At 42.1% G+C, this 17,399-nt stretch overlaps 1 protein-coding gene across 2 annotated transcripts in view; it reads right to left on the bottom strand.

Moving 5' to 3' along the window:
* Nucleotides 1–7,309: 7,309 nt before the first annotated feature.
* The window catches only part of Lrp4 (LDL receptor related protein 4), a 47,720-nt gene continuing 37,630 nt past the window's right edge, over nucleotides 7,310–17,399 (bottom strand). The window contains exons 32-39 of one of the 2 annotated variants that reach the window (XM_047516698.1): nucleotides 15,757–15,901; nucleotides 15,395–15,508; nucleotides 14,821–14,956; nucleotides 12,808–12,875; nucleotides 11,722–11,809; nucleotides 10,054–10,195; nucleotides 8,592–8,653; nucleotides 7,310–7,409 (exon numbers count right to left, since the gene is read on the bottom strand). In XM_047516698.1, coding sequence (XP_047372654.1) covers nucleotides 8,609–8,653; nucleotides 10,054–10,195; nucleotides 11,722–11,809; nucleotides 12,808–12,875; nucleotides 14,821–14,956; nucleotides 15,395–15,508; nucleotides 15,757–15,901 — 738 coding nt within the window. In that variant the 3' untranslated portion in view covers nucleotides 7,310–7,409; nucleotides 8,592–8,608. Of the gene's footprint in view, nucleotides 7,410–8,591; nucleotides 8,654–10,053; nucleotides 10,196–11,721; nucleotides 11,810–12,807; nucleotides 12,876–14,820; nucleotides 14,957–15,394; nucleotides 15,509–15,756; nucleotides 15,902–17,399 lie in introns of those variants that run through there. The other variant, XR_007103911.1, reaches the window with a different exon arrangement.

The raw sequence follows: 17,399 nt of genomic DNA, 5'->3' as shown, positions 1-17,399 counted from the left end.
AATAACAGCAAGAACAAAAGACAAGAAAGTGCATTATATATATGGGATTGAACATATGGATTTGATTATAGGACAAAATTCATGGTGGGAAGGAGTGGAATACAAGATTGAGAAAGTTAGGAATAAATCTTGGAAGGTCTTGGATACCAAGGCAAGGAATTTCTACTTTAACTAAGTAGCTAATAGGGAGCTATTGAAGGTTTCTGAGCAAGAGAGTGACAAAAATCAGGACTATACTTTTTGAAAATTAATTAGCTTGATTATCAAAAATGAGTTAGAGCTGAAAGCCCAGTATGGAGTCTGATATAATGGCATTAAAAAGGATGAGAATAGATTCAAGAAAGAATGAAGGATTTAGCAATCAATTAGATTAGGTGCAAAGGCAAGGGTGGGTCCCATTTAGAAAGATGAGTCAAAGAGAGTTCCAGGATGTGAGCCTAGGAACAGGGAGGGCAGTGATTGCTCAAGTGAACGTAGAAAGTCAGGAGAAGCTGTCCCGAGGGGAAGGCAGAAAGTTTAGTTTTAGACTTGCTTACTTTCAGGTACCCATGAGACATTTAGATGGAACCAATTTAAGTAAGCCTAGAAAATACAGGATGGAAGCTGGGAGAATAAAGACTCAAGTAATAGAGATTTGGGATCATTTCTATAGAGTGAATGAAACTATAGAAGGGGAAGAAAGTGGAGAGAGTGAAAAGATGGGAGATGAGGCAAGATCAACACTTAAGAGAGGAACCAATCAAAGTAAATGATAACTTTGGAGAAATATACAAAAATAGTCTTCTTCAGTCACTGACCACTGGCATGTTTACTTTATTTAAATATCACTGGAAATAAACCGAAGATTACATTTAAGGAGAGGGTTATGGTGATCTAGAATTTGCTCAAGAAAGGATGTGTGCAACCTGCATCCTAGAGAATTTTAGAACAAGATGGCAAAATCCTTTTTTGTCTTGAACCTCTGGAATGTAACCCTCCTAGGAGGTGGGCATTAGATGCTTAAATTCATTCATTCATCCATTTAATAAATATTTATTAAGTCCTAGTATATAGAAGGACTGTCCTAGGTACTTGGAATAATCAGTGAATGAAATAAACCAAAAAACAAACAAACAAAAAAAAACTTCCCTTCACTCATGGAGCTCACATTACGGTGAAGAGACATGGACAATCAATGCATAAATTATATAGAATGTTATTAGGTAATAAGTGTAGCAGGGAAAAGGAAAAAAGATATAAGGGCAAAGGATAGGGGAGTGGGGGAGAAAAGAATATAATTTTTAAACAGGTTGGTTAGTGTAGGTTTCACTGAGATTACATTAGAACAAAGACTTGAAGAAGGTGAAGGAGTTAGTCATGACCACATCTAGGGGAAGAAAGTGTCAAGCAGAGGGAACAGCTATACAAAGGCCTATGTTGGGAGCATGCCTGGCAGGTCTGAGGAACCAGGGAGGACCAGTGTAGTTGGAGCAGAGTAGTAGGCAGAGAGGGAGTGGGAGATGAATTCTGACGATGGAGGAAAAGAGCCTCATAGAAACCTAATACAGTAACTTGCCCATAGTGGGTATTCAATAAATGTTTGGTCAGTCTTTTTTGTTTTTGTTTTTTTCTTTCTTTGTATTGGGGATTGAACCCAGGGGTGCTTTACCACTCAGCTACATCTCCAGTCCTTTTTTTTTTTTTTTTTTTTTTTTAATTTCGATACAGTGTTGCTGAGTTGCTGAGAATGGCTTCAAATTTCCAATCTCCTGCCTCAGCCTCCAGAGTTACTGGGATTACAGGCATGCACCACCATGCCCAGCTTGGCCAGTCATCTTTTATAGTACAGGATTATCTCAGATAGCTTTTATCCGTGTATTTCTTAGAGCCATGTGTGCCTTCCTCATTCCTCAGTCCTTTCAATGATTCTACATAAAGAGTCCGCAGGCATTAGCGATCAAAGTGAACACTGCATTCTTGCAACTGGAAGCCGGAAACTGATGTCAAACATTGTGGCTGCTGAATAACTGCTAAACATTTGCTTAAAAACAAAACAAAACTGTTAAGAGTTGGGACAGGTACTCATTCCACGGTAATCTCCTGCTGCATTCTTTTTAAAAATATTTTTAGTTGTAGATCAATACCTTTAATTTATTTATATATGGTGCTGAGGATAGAACCCAGGGCCTCACACAAGCTAGGCAAGTGCTCTGCTACTGAGCCACAACCCCAGCCCACTCCTGCTGCATTCTTGTTGAAGCATCCTACCACAGGACTTTGATCCATATTTCTAGCTTAAGAGGAGCAGCTTCAGTGATTAACTTCCTTTCACCTTTCAGTCCAAATGCCCCTGCATTATTCCCTGCAGATAGCAGTGGTAACATAATACAGAGCTCAAATGGCTATGGATTTTGCCCCTTAACTGAGACTCCAACCTTGCATTTGGCTGCATTTAATAGATATTGGTTGAATGAAGAATGAAGAGCCTTTTTTTCCCCCTCTCATAGCCCATTTCCCCATTTTCCATAGCCTCCAAAATGTAGGCTGTCCAAGAACTTTGACCACAAAAACATCAACCCCACCAAAGAGGAAGGAGGCAGCAGAGAGAGATAAGGACCTCATTAGTAGGCTATCAACAAACTTTTAAGGGATGGAGGGGAAACAGGGAAGGGCAGGATACATGAATTCTTGGCTCTTTATGTCTATAAAATGAAAGAAGCAGATTGTGCAGCTTGGGGCTGAGTCTTGGGTTTCAGCTTAGGTCCTTAATTAGGCTGTCTGGGTCTGTTTTAACACCAAACCAAGGAGTCCAAAGTTGAGGATTCAAGCCTTGATTAGATACAAAACTGTTGCCTATGCTGAGCTTTGCTAGCTTCTGCTAGCTAGTTAACAGGAGAATAGTCCAGAGAGAAAATGAATGGGAGAGTAAGGGACTGTTGCAATGCAGATTGCCGAAAACATCCCCAAACACACATCCCATTAAGTGGATCATATGGGAAGTTGAATCATCTTCCCATATAAAGAAAAGACATAGATTTTTCTCATTGTAAAAAGGACCCAATCACTTCTTCCTTTTTTGTAGTGTGTGCTGTGGGGTGAGCATTAAACTCAGGGCCTTGCACATGCTAGGCAAGCCATCTACTGCTGAGCTATATCCCCAGCCACTCAATCACATTTCTTTTATCATTATGTCCATAAATAGAAATCTGAGAACCAAAGCTTGCTGGATACCTTTGAGTGTCAGTGCATTACACTTAGAATCTTTGCACACCCAGCTCTTGTACATGCTTTTTTTTTTTTAATTTTTAAAAATGTTGATGGATCTTCATTTTATTATTTATATGTAGTGCTGAGAATCGAACCCAGTGCTTCACACATGCTAGGCAAGTGCTCTACCACGGACCCACAACCCCACCTCCTGTACATGCTTCTTCTAAGTTCCTATTCCTTATTGCCTTTCAGTCTTCTTCAGGGCAAGGTCTGGTCAGCATCAACCCATGACATGGAGACCTTCCTACGGGTCAGAGATCTTATCTTAGTTTCCACAGTTTGTTCAGATGATACAGAAAGACAGGCGATGACTTTATTTTGAATGTTGTTTGAGAAAATATGACCAGTTTTTTTAGGATTTGACCTACCTTCTGCCTACTTATTAGTTTCAGGTTTATATCCAGAGAACCAGGCAAGGAATCTCAGTCCTTGTTTCATCCTCAAGATTCCCCCTTTTCTGTTTTTGTTTTGCTTTGTTTTTAAAGATTAGTGGGGTAGGAGAGATGGTTATCCTTGAGTTATTCTACTTGGTTTTGTTCCAGCACCCTACCCCTTGCCAAAACTGGGAAAAATTATAATACTTTCTAGTTTGTACTTAGATCTCTTGTCACTTAAATACAAGTGGCTTCAGTCTTTCTTGCTTGCTTGCTTTCATTATCTTATTGTTCTTTTCTTGAGGGGGCGGGGGAGCAGGAGCATTAATGATGTTGCTAGATTTTAAGCTCTGTGAAACTATGATTTGTTTAGGCATGAACCTGGCCCATAGTAGGAGATGAATGAATGAATGGGACATTATTTTATCAATAACTTAGGTTTAGAAAATAAACTATTGAGACTTAACATTAAATTCTAATCTAATCTAATCTATGAGACTAGCATGAGTCTCAGTTTTTACTAATGGGTATTACAGTCAGAGAGCCTCAGAAGGATCCCTAACTTCTAGGTCTAGCCCTAATATGTGGTGGATAAGCTACAAGAAGTCAGTTTTTTAAAAATAAATGGATTTTTTTTTTTTTTTTTAGTACTGGGGATCAAACGCAGGGCCTTGCACATGCTAGGCAAGCACTCTACCACTGAGCTACACCCCAGCCCTTTTTATTTTTTAGTTTGAAATAGTGTCACCAAGTTGCCCAGGGTAGTCTCAAATTTGCAAACCTCCTGCCTCAGTTTCCTGAGTAACTGGGATTACAGGTGTATACGAGGACCCCTGGTAAATAAATGGAATCTTAATTATCATTTGTTCCATTGTCAGAGTAACTATGAAAGGTGCCAAGATCAAAATTCTGTGACACTGAAGTCCTCAAAGATCTAAAACAGAAATAAAGACACATGGTATATATGCCATGACATTTCCTTCCAGTGGTAGAGATGTCACTAATAATCATGACACTTTTCTTATTGGTGTGGAAGGGACCTCAGGCAGCTACTACCAACCAATGATTTGGCACTCAAGATGAAACCTGTCATCCCTCTTTTAGAAGAAACAAGGGTATTGTAAGTCTATGAACTTATGTCTTGACCTGTCTTCTCAAGTTGAGCTGAAACTCCAGCAGGAACCTCATATCTTTCATTGGTCTTCACTGTTCCCAAATACTCATAGAACTCAGAGGTGATATTGGCAAGCAAGTTTTCTACAGCATGAGTCTGCCAGACAAAGTAAGTGTAGGATTAGTCATGACTCCAAGTCAGGCAAGGTAATTAAGAAAAGCTAAATTTATATTAAATTATCATAAAGTCCTAAAATACTGAACATAGTGGTTAAATAACTCCAGAAAGTCCAATCTCTCCAGTGAGTAACGTTAAAACCATTACACATGAGCGCGGGACAATCACTTCCATTAGTTTAGGACAGAGAGATTTTGCTTTTTTACAGAATAATCAGTGCTCAAATAGATATCTCCTCAAATATGTCCTTTCTACATTCTGAACAGCCCAAGTGCAATAAGAACCTTCCCCTGTCCAATCAAGAAAAGACCACTTTTCTACTTTCTCCTCCTTCTCAACTGAGAATCTTCTTCTTTCACTGCCTCATCAAGTGTGAAATGCCCATTTCGTCCCAGAAGTGGCTCCTCATCTTTTCCACTTGATGCACTGGAAACCCTTCTTGGCCTGGCCTGGTCGTATGTGTAGGCTCGGACCTGGGGCTGGCTACTGAGAACATGGCTAAAGGCTTGGCATCTGTCTCTAGAGGTTTTTTTTTTTTTTTTTCTTTTTTCTTTTTCCTTTTTTAAGGAACTGACTAGAAAAGATTTGATCTTGTTCTCTTTTTATCCACAGTTTGTCCACTGATTTCTCAATACTAATAACCATGGGAGATGTTGCAAATCAGGAAACTTCTCCTAAAAACCCACCCTTCATTCTCAGGCCCCATCATCCTCTCCTGCTGCTTTTAATTCCTAGGGAGAACAGGTCTGGGTCTGCCCTGGGCTGGGAGGGCTTCATCTGTGTTTCTTTCTACCATCATCCTATATGTTCGCCCCTTTGCATCTTCATTTAGCCTCCTCAGTGCAGGACTTTGGAGATTGCTTGTGCCACAAGGCTAAGTCAGAAAAAAGCAAACCAAGCCTCTCAAAAAGTGAAGAACTAGGGGGAAATTTCAAGGCAGCAAAAACTCAACTCCCTTGACACAAGCCTGAGACACATGCTCTTGGTATAAATGAGCATGAACCAAGTGGTGGTATCTCAGCATAGAAAGTAAGTCACTTTGCTGAGAAAGTGCTAGAATAGGAACCACACTACCCCAGGGCTCATGAACTCAGATCCCTGAGCACTTGAGAAGGAACACAGGAGGTTCAACCTCATGATATTTCTCTTTAGACCCTGGGTATCCCATGTCTCTAATTCTCTTCCTGATCACTTAGGAAAACTTCTGGTCCTTTGAAAGACTACCATTGTAGAATCCCTTCCTGCAGAATCCCAGAGAATTGGGAGAGAGTGGCAGGACACTGAAATTTAGATGGGATGCTATGTTTGGTCTAGGCAGAGCTTAGACATTTTAGATACTCAGCTCCCAGGTGCTAGGGGAAAGGGATTGGCTAGTGGCAGACCCAAGAAAGGGACTGACCAGGAGGGAATTCCTATTAGCCAGTAGCCATGTGATGGGGACCCCCAGTCTTCTACAGTAGGGAGACTCCAGACATTCCAGTAGGAGGAAGAACAACTTGAGACACATCCTTGTCTCACCAGTATCTGTAGCTGACAAAGCATTGACTCCTAGGGCAAGAACAACGTCCACTGCCAGCAATGGACAAGACACCCAAGCCCAAGTATCCCCAAAGCTTTTTCATATTACCAACCCCCAAAGCTGAAGGTTTCCCAGATGCCCAGACCAGCTGGGCTGATTCTTCCTTATTCTCTTAGTCTCTGTTTGTCACCCCTCTCTTCACCCATGATCCCCTGCCCCAGCCCCTGGTGGGCAAGTTCTCAGAGAAGCCGTCATGCCAGCTGTGATGGGGGAGAGGACAGTCTTGCATCATCAGCTCCATCAGTGCTGTGGGGCAGCCATTGAGGGTACCAGGAGAAGGGGAGGTGGAGCTCTACACTGACAAGGAATTGTTACTGAGCCACGTTTCAGGGGGCCCAGGACGGAGTGCAAGAGGTGAGGTTCATGGTAAAATCCAGGTCTAAATTCTTGAGATGTGCCCTCATTTCTTGTAGCCAGTTATGGACTCAGGTGGAAAACGGCTCCGGTGGAGGGCTTAGGAGCAGTTATGGGGTGGCAGGAGGAGGATGAGCACATGGGAAGGGGGCCTGCTGTACAAGCGAGCACAGGACTGGAAGTCCATTAGAGGATACTGACAGGCAGGCAGGGAAGAGAACCTGGACCTTTAGACCTGGCTCTCCGAGGAGAGCTTGCGTTCGTGTTTCCAGCCTGTGTCTGGCAGAGAGCCCCGTCTTTCTGGAGTGGCTGCAGTATGGACGCTGCTACACTCAGACTGCTCTTCCTGCAGTAGTTGCTCTGTCTCCGTGTCATCTAGGGAGCCAGAGCTGGCCTGGATGGACACTGTGTCTGTCTTCATGCACACATGATCCCGTAGAAGGCCCCCCCGGGAGCTGCGCAGCTGCTTGAGGTCATCCCACTCAGCATCGTCCCCAGACAGGAGGCAGATTCCTTCTACGATCTTGATCTTCTCCTTGGTATAGTTATGGTCAGGCCCACCCTAGGGTGGACAGTAGGGACACATGGTCAGTCAGTTGGCTCTCTACAAAGGATCTCTTTGTAGAAAGGAAGTAGATGAGGTAAAAATGGGCGGGAAGAGCAGAGAACTCCACAAACTAATGTGATCAGAGCAAATATATGAAGCCTCACCTAAGGAGAGAGGCAGCTATGAAGACTATTACCATTATCATACAGGGCGGAGAATGAAGGCTTCCGGTCCTGCATCAGCCACTCACTGGATATATCACCTTGGGCAAATTAATTAACATCTCTAAAACTCATTTTCCACATCTGCAGTGTGGGGAGAATAACAGTATCTGCACCTCACAGGCAATTACTGTGAGGGTTAAATGAAGTGATACACAGAATGCAATTGTTAGGATGCTGGATAGAGTTGCACTAAAATATGTTAGCTACGGTTACGTTTTTACTGTGGTTTATTAATGGGACATCATGCTGATATAAATAATCAAAAGTAATTGGCAAAAGCAATTCAACATGCATTTATTCAGGATTTTAAATACTTTATATATATGCTAATTTGTTCTTGATGAGCTCTAATTTTGTTAAGGAGAAAACTTGGGAGGTAAACAGGAAGCCTCTAGAAAATCATCATATTTGGGGTCAAAATGTCCATCGAGTGAGGCCCCATAATCTTATAACCTTTTGGAGGAGGTTACTCTGGGCTGCTCCCTTGAACCCTGGAATCATTCCAGGGATAGCCTTGAATTCTACTCAGGCTTCATCCTTTATGGATTCCTCAAAGGGTAGCCTTATTCTTGGTTTCTGAGGATACTAATCAACATGCTCCCATGCCAGGAGTAAATGGGCCATAGCTTGGGTTCTGGGATATTGCTCTGTTCAGATTCTTGTAACCACTGCTTTATATTATTAACAATTCAATTCCACAGGTGGTTATTAAACCCCTACATTAAATAGGATACTGTGTTAGGTGCTTTAAGGATGGCTTCTACCCTTTGGAAGTGACAGCTCCCTCAATCATGCAAAGGGAGACAGAGAGCACATGAGCACACACAGAGACGCCCAACCACCCAGCACACCCTCCAAGCTGAAATTAGTGTCAAAAGTCCTCATCACAGAGATACAATGGGTAAGTCAGTATATGACACTAGTATTTCTAGGGACAGCATTCCCTCCTACACACACACACAGCAACAGGTACCTGAAATCAAGAGGAAATCAGAAGAGAAAGGGTGAAAGGCTATCTGAGGGGTGAAAGAGCTGCTGAGGAAGAAGCAGATAATAGAAGAAAGATTCACATGATTTTTAATTTCTTTCCTTTTCTTTCTTTCTATTTTTTTATTTTTGGTAATGCTGGGGATGGAACCCAGGGCCTCATTCCATACTAAGCAAACTCTTTACTACTGTTGAGCTCTATCCCCAAGCTCCATTTTTCATTTCTAACCAATGGCCCTCATTGTGGTTCTTTTCTGAAGCATTTGCCACTCTAGGAACCCAAGAATCTTCAGTAGTCTATCTTCCAACCATATTAATTGGAGAGGGGTCTATCATTCCCCAAACTGCAAGCTGTTCCTACACATTCTCTTTTGTAACTTTTGTAATGGAAGCTTTTTTTTAATATGGGAATTTATGGATCCAGAAAGCACAGGATTTCTTTATAAAGCATATTCATTATGCATGAGAACAGGTTTGGCCTGCAGATAAGGTATGAGAGCAGGTTTGACCTGCAGACAACCAGAGAAATAGGCTGAATAGGATCTTCATAAGGAATAACCTTTTTTTTGGTACCAAGGATTGAACGCAGAGGTGCTTAACCACTGAGCTACATCCCCAGCCCTGTTTATTTTTATTTTGAGATAGGGTCTCATTAAGTTGCTTAGGACTTTGCTGAGTTGCCAAGGCTGGCTTTGAATTTGTGATCATCCTGCCTCAGCCTTCTTAGCCACTGGGATTATAGGCATGTGCCACCACACCCAGCATAAGGAGTAATTTCTGATGAGGGTTACAGGATTTTAGAAGACAACAAAGGTTCCATCAGACTAGGAAATCTGAAGTCCCAGATTACTACAGATCCCTTATAGAAAGGGGACTATTTTTATTGACTAAATATTCAGCAAATAATTTTCCATTCAAGTAACAAAGGAATTTTTTTTTAAATACATAAATCTTCAGAATTCTAGAGAAATCTCTCAAGACCCTGTGATAAGAGGAGGGATAGTGAAAAATCAGCCATTCCCAACCCTAAGTGCGACCACCACCTTGAATCAGAGGTTAGAAAAGGGAGCGTTTAAGAACTCTTGGGCTTTCTGGGCATTGTCCAAGAGGGATCCCTTGTTTCAGAGGGACATAGCCTCACTGCAAGGGAATGACACTCCAGGAGGAAAAGAACCTATGAGTCTTGAAATAGATCTCCTGGCAGCAAAATACATACTCACTGTTTTCAGACCTAAATCTTCCAAGATCCGCTTTCTAGTCTTGCTCTAGGATCCCTCAAAGATTCTAGATCTCTCCAGAAATCCAAATTACACTCAGTTCTTCCATTACTATAACTTCCAAAATGGTAGAAGGAGCCACCCAGTGGCCCTTACTGATCCATTCAGGCAACTGGAGCATAATTCCTCCTCCCCCCAGTAAAATACTTGAATATAAATTTTTATTTTTACCTCTTTCTTATAGCATAGTTGATTGTACATGGCTGGTTTGGGGATTGCTTCAATTTTCACTTCCTGAGTAGAAGTTCGGTAAGAGGGGTTGCTGTAGGTCAGGTTCCCCATTCCAGGATCAGTGAACTTGGATTTTTTGTGTCTTCAGGAGGAAAAATTAGAAATTAGTTCATACTTTTATGGAGATAGAACCTGGGGAAGTTGTAGCCTCTGTATGGGAGGCAACTTCTGTGCAGGTTCTGGTAATCCCTGCCTCCTAGTATCCACACCTTCTGAATCCTCTCCTGTTGAAGGTAGGCTGGACCTGGTGACTTGCTTCTAATGAAAAGATTACGCAAAAGTGATGGAGACTAGATTAGGTTACGAAGAAACTAGCTCCCATCTTGGTTTTGTACTTCCTCTGTCCCTTGCTCTCTCTTGCTCTTGCTCTGAGGGGAGCAACCTACCATGGTGTAAGTTGTCCTACAGAAAGGTCCATGAGGCAAGGGACTGATGAAGAAGGCCTCCAGCCAACAGCCAATGAGGAACTGAATCCTGGCAACAATTACATGGCTGTTCTTGGGAGGGAATCCTTCCACAGTCAAGCCCTCATGAAAACACTACCCCAGCTGATACCTGGATTGCAGCCTATGACTTGAGATCTTGAGGCAAAGGCACTTAACTAAGCCATATCCAGATTTCTTATTCACACAACCTGTGAGACCATAAATGGCTGTCATTTCAGGCACTAAGTTCTAGGTTATTTATTATACAGAAATGTGGATAACTAATACCCTGAGCTTTGGAGTCAGGACAGACCTCAGTTTCAATCCTACATCTGTTACTACCTGGCATCTTGGAAGACATAATCTAAATTTTCTGACCCTCAGATCCTCATCTGTAAAGTGAGGAATAATACCTGGGTTACAAAGTTGTTGTGGCATTGATGCATATCCATTAAATGGTAAGTGGTTTTATTATTACTATGAGCAGCAGTAAAATCCAAACATTTTTGCTGTGATCTGTATTTAAAGCATTTGGGAGGAAATATAAAGAAAGAGGCATATAAGATTAAAAAAATTTTTTTTAGTTGTTGATGGACCTTTTTTTAAAACTTATATGCAGTGCTGAGCATCAAACCCAGTGCCTCACACATGTTAGGCAAGTGCTTTTCCACAGAGCTACAACCCCAACCCAGCACATAAGACCTTAAACTGAAAAATGATATATTCTACTTTCCCAAGATTATCGGAACACTGCTAGATCAACCAATCTTATAGTAAATAATTGCATTTGTGTAGAGGGTAATGGTTTCCAATTTCAATACTTGGAGGTAAGGTGGGGTGTGAAAAGCACAGATGCTGGAGTCAGTCCCCACTTTGCCTCTTACTGTGTGACCTTGGGTAACATCTTCTGTGTCCTCAGTATCTTAGCCTATAACAAAGATCCCAAGGGTAGCTTTGCTCTGATCATTGAATGAGGAAACTGCATAGGCTGTGACTAAGGAAGAAGAGTAAGTATTCAGCTTTCCACCCTTTTCTTCTGCTTAGGGACCCAACCTTGAAACAAGGTTGCTCAGAGCTGGAGTTGCTCAGAGCTGGAGTTAGTGAACTGTGGAGCTGCAGAAGATCCCAGATGTGCTAACAAGCACCAAAGAGCACATGGCCCCTATAGCAAAGCTTAGATTACCTGTATAGCATCAGAGCTGCAATCACCACCAAAATCAGCAAAATACTGAGGAGTCCACCAATGGCATAACTAATGTGAAGTCCTTCACCTAGGAAGAATGGAGACACACTAGGCAGGGATCACTGATAATCATCCTGCTGGCGCTGGTACAAGGGGTGAGAAGATGAAGGGTTGGTTCCTTATGGGTTTTTTTGTTTTGTTTTGTTTTGCAGCAGGATCTTGCTATGTTGCCGGTGTTGGCCCCAAATTCCTGGGCTCAAATGATCCTACTGCCTCAGCCTCCCAAGTAATTATAACGACATGCGTGCACCACTGTTCCTGGCTTGAAGGGCTTCTTTTGTAAGTGTGGAATCCATACCATCTGAGAATACTGAGGGCCTCATTCTCCAGGGAGAGGTCATAGGAGGTGAGGAGGCTGAGAAGAAACCTGTCATTCTGCCAGCATCTCCAAACAGTTCTACCACTAGTTAGGTATGTGACTTAAGACAAATGCTTAACTTCTGTGTTTTCTCATTAGTTAAATGTAAATACTTAATCGTTCATGGGGCTGGTGGAGATTGAATGAGAGTGTGTATACTCATACAGTTAGCCTTGCCTTATGCATGGTTTCACTTTCCACAGCTTCAGTTATCAACAGTCAACCACAGCCCAAAAAGATTACTAGAGTCAGTGAGAAAGTATGACCACAATCTCATAACTTTTATTATAGTATGTTATTATAATTATCATATTGTTAGTTACCATTGTCAATCTTCTACTGTGGCTAATTTATAGATATGTATGTATAGGAACAAACTTAGTATATGTGGAGTTCTGTACTATGCAAGGTTTCAGGCATCCGCTGGTGGTCCTAGAATGTATCCCCCATGGATAAGGAGGGCAGCTGTATTCACACATACATATATATGGCATACATAGGGCTTATTAAATGCCTGGCATTTGGAAAGCACACTATAAGTGCTTTAATCTTAATCTTCTTCTGGCAACCTCATGAGAGGCCCCATGAAGGTTACCTGGGAACACACCAGTAGACACTTAAATTCCTTAGATCTTCTCTTCCAAAACAGTTGGGTACTCGGGGCTTACCTGGAACAGCAGGTATGGCCTCATTGGAATGTGCACACAGGCCTAGTCGGGCATCCCTTTCAGAGCATCTGTGGGGCACAGTAAACTGAGCATGAGGATTATTTGTATGCAAATAAGATCTCTTCCTTCTCCAGGAAATGGGGGAGAAGTATGAGAAGGTACCAGGTGGGAGAAATAGAAGCATAGAGTGGCAGGACCAGGAAATAGAAAAATCAGTGTGAGTCATTGTTTTCTAGCCATTATACCATGTTTAAATGTGTTTTCAAGTTTGGGAGTGAATTGGAAGTCTGCTGAAAGAATACTAAGGAGAGCAATACTAGGCTTTCTTCAATTACCAGGATGAATGGGTAGCAGCTGCTAGCCAGGCAAATCTGATTGGTTAAGGATTATCACAAAATCCAAATATCACAAGGTAAAAAAAAATATGTATTTGTTTCCCCCTTTGATCTGTCACAAGGAACTATATACAAAACACCCAGAAGGAGTGCTCAGACAACAAACTGAAATGCTCAGAGAGTAACTGCTTTGTGGGGTATTATAAGCAGGCCAACTAAAGGCATCTCCTTCAAACCTGGAGAAAAGCTATTTGCAAGAACATCTGAAGCCAAGAGGCAATGAATCTTCAGATGGAACTCTGACATTTAAGGAGAGGTCTGAGGAAGGGTCAGAAATGTTCCCAGAAAACCTAGGGGCTGGTGGGATAGATCAGAGATAGAGAGATTGCCTAGGCCCTGGGGTTCAATCCCCAACACTTAGAAACAAGACCCAAAAAACTAAAGAAAATCCAAGATTAATAACGATTGATAGTTAAGTCGTTAAGATTAATAACGACTGATAGTCGTTAAGATAGTCAAAGATAGAAAGGTACGGGTTTATACTCAGGTGTTTGCTTTTCATTACAAACTGTACCAGAGAGAGAGAGAGAGAGAGAGAGAGAGAGAGAGAGAGAGAGAGAGAGAGAGAGAGAGAGAGAGAGGGAGAGAGAGAGGGCTACACAGCATAGGTATTTGATCATGTGCAAATCTTAGAACTTTGGAGACCTTAAGTTTAGAGTACTTCTATGAAACTAGTATGCTTCTGCTTTCAGAATTGAAATTGTCAATTACCCTTTAAGCTATAGTTGTATAAAAATAAAGAGATCATCACATTGCAGTGAAGAAAGACTGTTATAATTAGAAAAATGTCTGAAAAGATAGACATCAAATTATGAAGCATAATTCCACATAGGTATACAGGGACTTGCTTCTTTACTCCACTCTGTATTTCCAGACTATATTTTAAAATAAGTAAATAAAAATACAGTTATAAGAATTTCTCTAGATTGAATGTAACATCCTATATATCAATTTTAGGATGTGCATTGTTTGCTATATTCTAACATCTCTGAAGTAGGAAATGTGACTTTGTTGCATCTCACAATTGCTGCTGTTCATGTTTTCAGTCTAATCTCTCAAATCAGAATGAATTATATAAATGTTAGCACCATCAATTTAATGAAATTAATATTTTATACTTGATATTAGCATGGTTTATGGTTATACATGCTTATTTAATGATAGTGTGTATGTGTGTGCACAAATGCATATATGTTTGAGTGCTAGGGTCATTATAAGCTAAGGCCACCACACCCCTGGGGAAATCTTTTTGTTCCAAGTCATAAAGATACAGTTCAGAGATCACTATAGGATGAGATCAAATACTAAACCTGTGACACATGAGCAAGTGTCACAGAGACAGAGGTGGAAGGAGGAATGCCTGTGCAAGACTCCTCCCAGGTGATTTCTCTTTAAAGCTGTTCTTAAAGCTTCTTGCCCTCAGAACTAAAAAGGGAATCACTTGCGACAATCTGCAAGTCCCAATATTGCCTCCCCTCCTACATAGTGGGGACTGGTGGTTAATGATGTCATCTACCTCCCACCTTCCAGTATTATCAAGCTGGGACAATGATCTTCTGCTGGTGGGGCATGGTGACTTGGATCAAAGGGCCCTCAATCCTGTACTAACCCTACTTACCTGCCTTCCACTTCCTCCAGAGATGTGTGGGTCCTGGTGGTAGAAGAATGCAAGGTGGTGGGCAGTGTGTTAGGCAGCACTGGGCTCTTCTCACTTATGCTGGTAGCCTTGGGAGCTGGGGGCACCAGGCCAGGCACTGGAGAGAAAAGGGAATAAGAGTGGGCCACTGGAACCCCAAGCCTCTACAGATGGTCTAAGAGTGGCAGCTAGAGGACTTGATAAAGCAATCTTTTAGCTGCTCTATGTCCAGGTACCCTCACTTGATACTGTAAATAAAAAAGATTTGGATTCAATATTAATAGTTCTGGATGGCCAATAAAGGTCAGGAAGATAGAGTAAATCACAGGCTATCATGGCAGAGGTCTAGAATTAGGGGACGTGAATTATCTTCTAGTAAATGCCAGAAGCTAGACAAACCTAGCTCTGAGTGATTCCAAAGCCCACACACATGGTTTGCAGTCATTCTACTTCACGACCTTCTGAAGGTGGTTCTACCCAGAAGGATAAAGCTGAGGCTGCTGATCCCTGCCCTTCCCAGAGCCCTACTGTTCCAGAAGCCACTCAGTACACTCACCAAGGGAGCAGGGCCGGCTATCAGGCTCATCGGGACAGGCACACACAAAGTCTGAGGCTCTGGCAAAGCAGAGGTGGGTACAGCCGCCATTGTTCACACCACAGGCATTGGTCCCTGGAGGAAAAGCAGATGGGTGTCCAGTCTGGCACAGAATTGGGTCTCCCAATTTAACACTTCTCAAAAAGGAAGACATTTTCGCTCCCAGGGACAGTAGGGCAGGAAGAGGATAGCCACAGGGGTTAAAAAGGTCTAAGAGCTTCAAATGTGAGCCAAAAGGCTCTCCAGTGATCCTAATTATCTTGGTTTGCTAACAGCTAATCCCACTGATGGTGAGAAAGCAAGCTCAGCACCCAAGGGCCCACCTGTCTGCCGTTGAGGGGAAACCACGATGATATCCATGAGTCCCTCCACATTTGCCAACACTGTCTCCTTGTTGCGGCCTGAGTACTTGTCAACACGTTGGATGGACTTGGTCTGCCAGTCTGTCCAATAGATCCACCTGTCCTGCTACTCAATATGGAACCCAAAAGAGGAAAATATCATTTAGCATCCAGATACCAGTGTAACTTCTATGCCTCAGCATGTGCTACACCTCCGCTGAAATGCCCTATTCATCTCTCATCCACCAGGTCAACTTCTGTGCATCCCCAATATGACATTGTCCAGGAAATCCCCCCAAATCCATACAGTTCTCCAACCTGTTCTGTACCTTGCAATCACTTCCACATGTGAGTTTTGATCCTCATATGGTAATTTGTTTATGTGCCTGATTAAGTCCTTTAAGGACAAATATGTGCCTCATATCTCTATTCTGTAGCACCCACACTCAGTCCTCAGTCAGTTCAGTAAACAGCTCCCTGCTGAGCAAACAAGAGTAGACTTGGAGGTTCACATGGGTTCTGTTCTCATGGACCTTTTGTTCAAAACCCTGACCCAAATTCTCTGCTTACTTCCTCTGCAGGCTCTTTCTAATGCAATGATAGTGAAATTCTCAACCAGGAGAGGGGGAAGGGCAATGAAGGTGTTTTTCTTCCACTCAGCAGTGTAACAGCAGAAACTCCAGGGAAAACTTGTAGATTGAAAAACCATTATCAGTATTAGCCCATCATTAAGTAAAGCCAGACAAAATCTTTTTGGTTGATTGAATATAATGCAGATTACAGGGCTTGTGGGAGATGTAGTTCAGTGGTAGAGTAAGCATGAGGCCCTGGGTTCAATTCCCAGGAAAGACTGAAACAGACAGACAGAAAGAAAAAAACAATACAGAGTAGAAGATGTTTGTCAAAAAGGGAAAAAGATTTTTAAATGACTAAGAATCCCTATTTTAGTCTAAGGCTTAGTAGATCTTCTTTCCTCCCCCAAATTATCATACAGTGTTAAAATTCTCAAAAATGACAGCTAAAAATAAACAAAATTGTTAGATATAACATGCAGTGAGTGCTTACCAGGCACTGTGCTAATGTCTTGTGCATATTTCAGGGGGGTACTATTATTATTGTTATTGTTATTATTATTTTGGTACTGGGGGATTGAACCCAAGGGTTCTCTACCACTGAGCTACATCCCCAGCCTTATTTTGTATTTCATTTAGAGATAGGGTCTCACTGAATACTAGTGCCTTGCTTTTGCTAAGGCTGGCTTTGAACTCTTAATCCTCCTGCCTCAGCCTCCCGAGCCACTGGGATTACAGGTGTGCACCACCACGCCTGGCGGGATACTATTATTAAATTGATTTATAGGTAACTGAAGCTTAGAGCGGTTGTTTCTTGTTCAGAGTTGCAGTTATTTAATAATACAGACAGGGCTGGGAAGATGGCTCAGCTGGTAGAGTGCTTGCCTCGCAAGCACAAGGCCCTGAGTTCGATCCCCAGTACCGCAAAAAAAAAAAAAAAAAAAAAAAATAATAATAATACAGACAGAACTTGAACCCAGGTGTCTGGCTCACTGAAGGTACATAATACACACTGACTGGCTGGATGCCTCCAAACTCTGGTTTTTAACCACT

This window comes from Sciurus carolinensis, chromosome 11 (assembly GCF_902686445.1).
Source record: "Sciurus carolinensis chromosome 11, mSciCar1.2, whole genome shotgun sequence".
Classification (NCBI taxonomy): domain Eukaryota; kingdom Metazoa; phylum Chordata; class Mammalia; order Rodentia; family Sciuridae; genus Sciurus; species Sciurus carolinensis.
The sequence above is the reverse complement of the archived record's forward strand: the minus strand, read 5'-3'. Positions and strand labels throughout refer to the sequence as shown.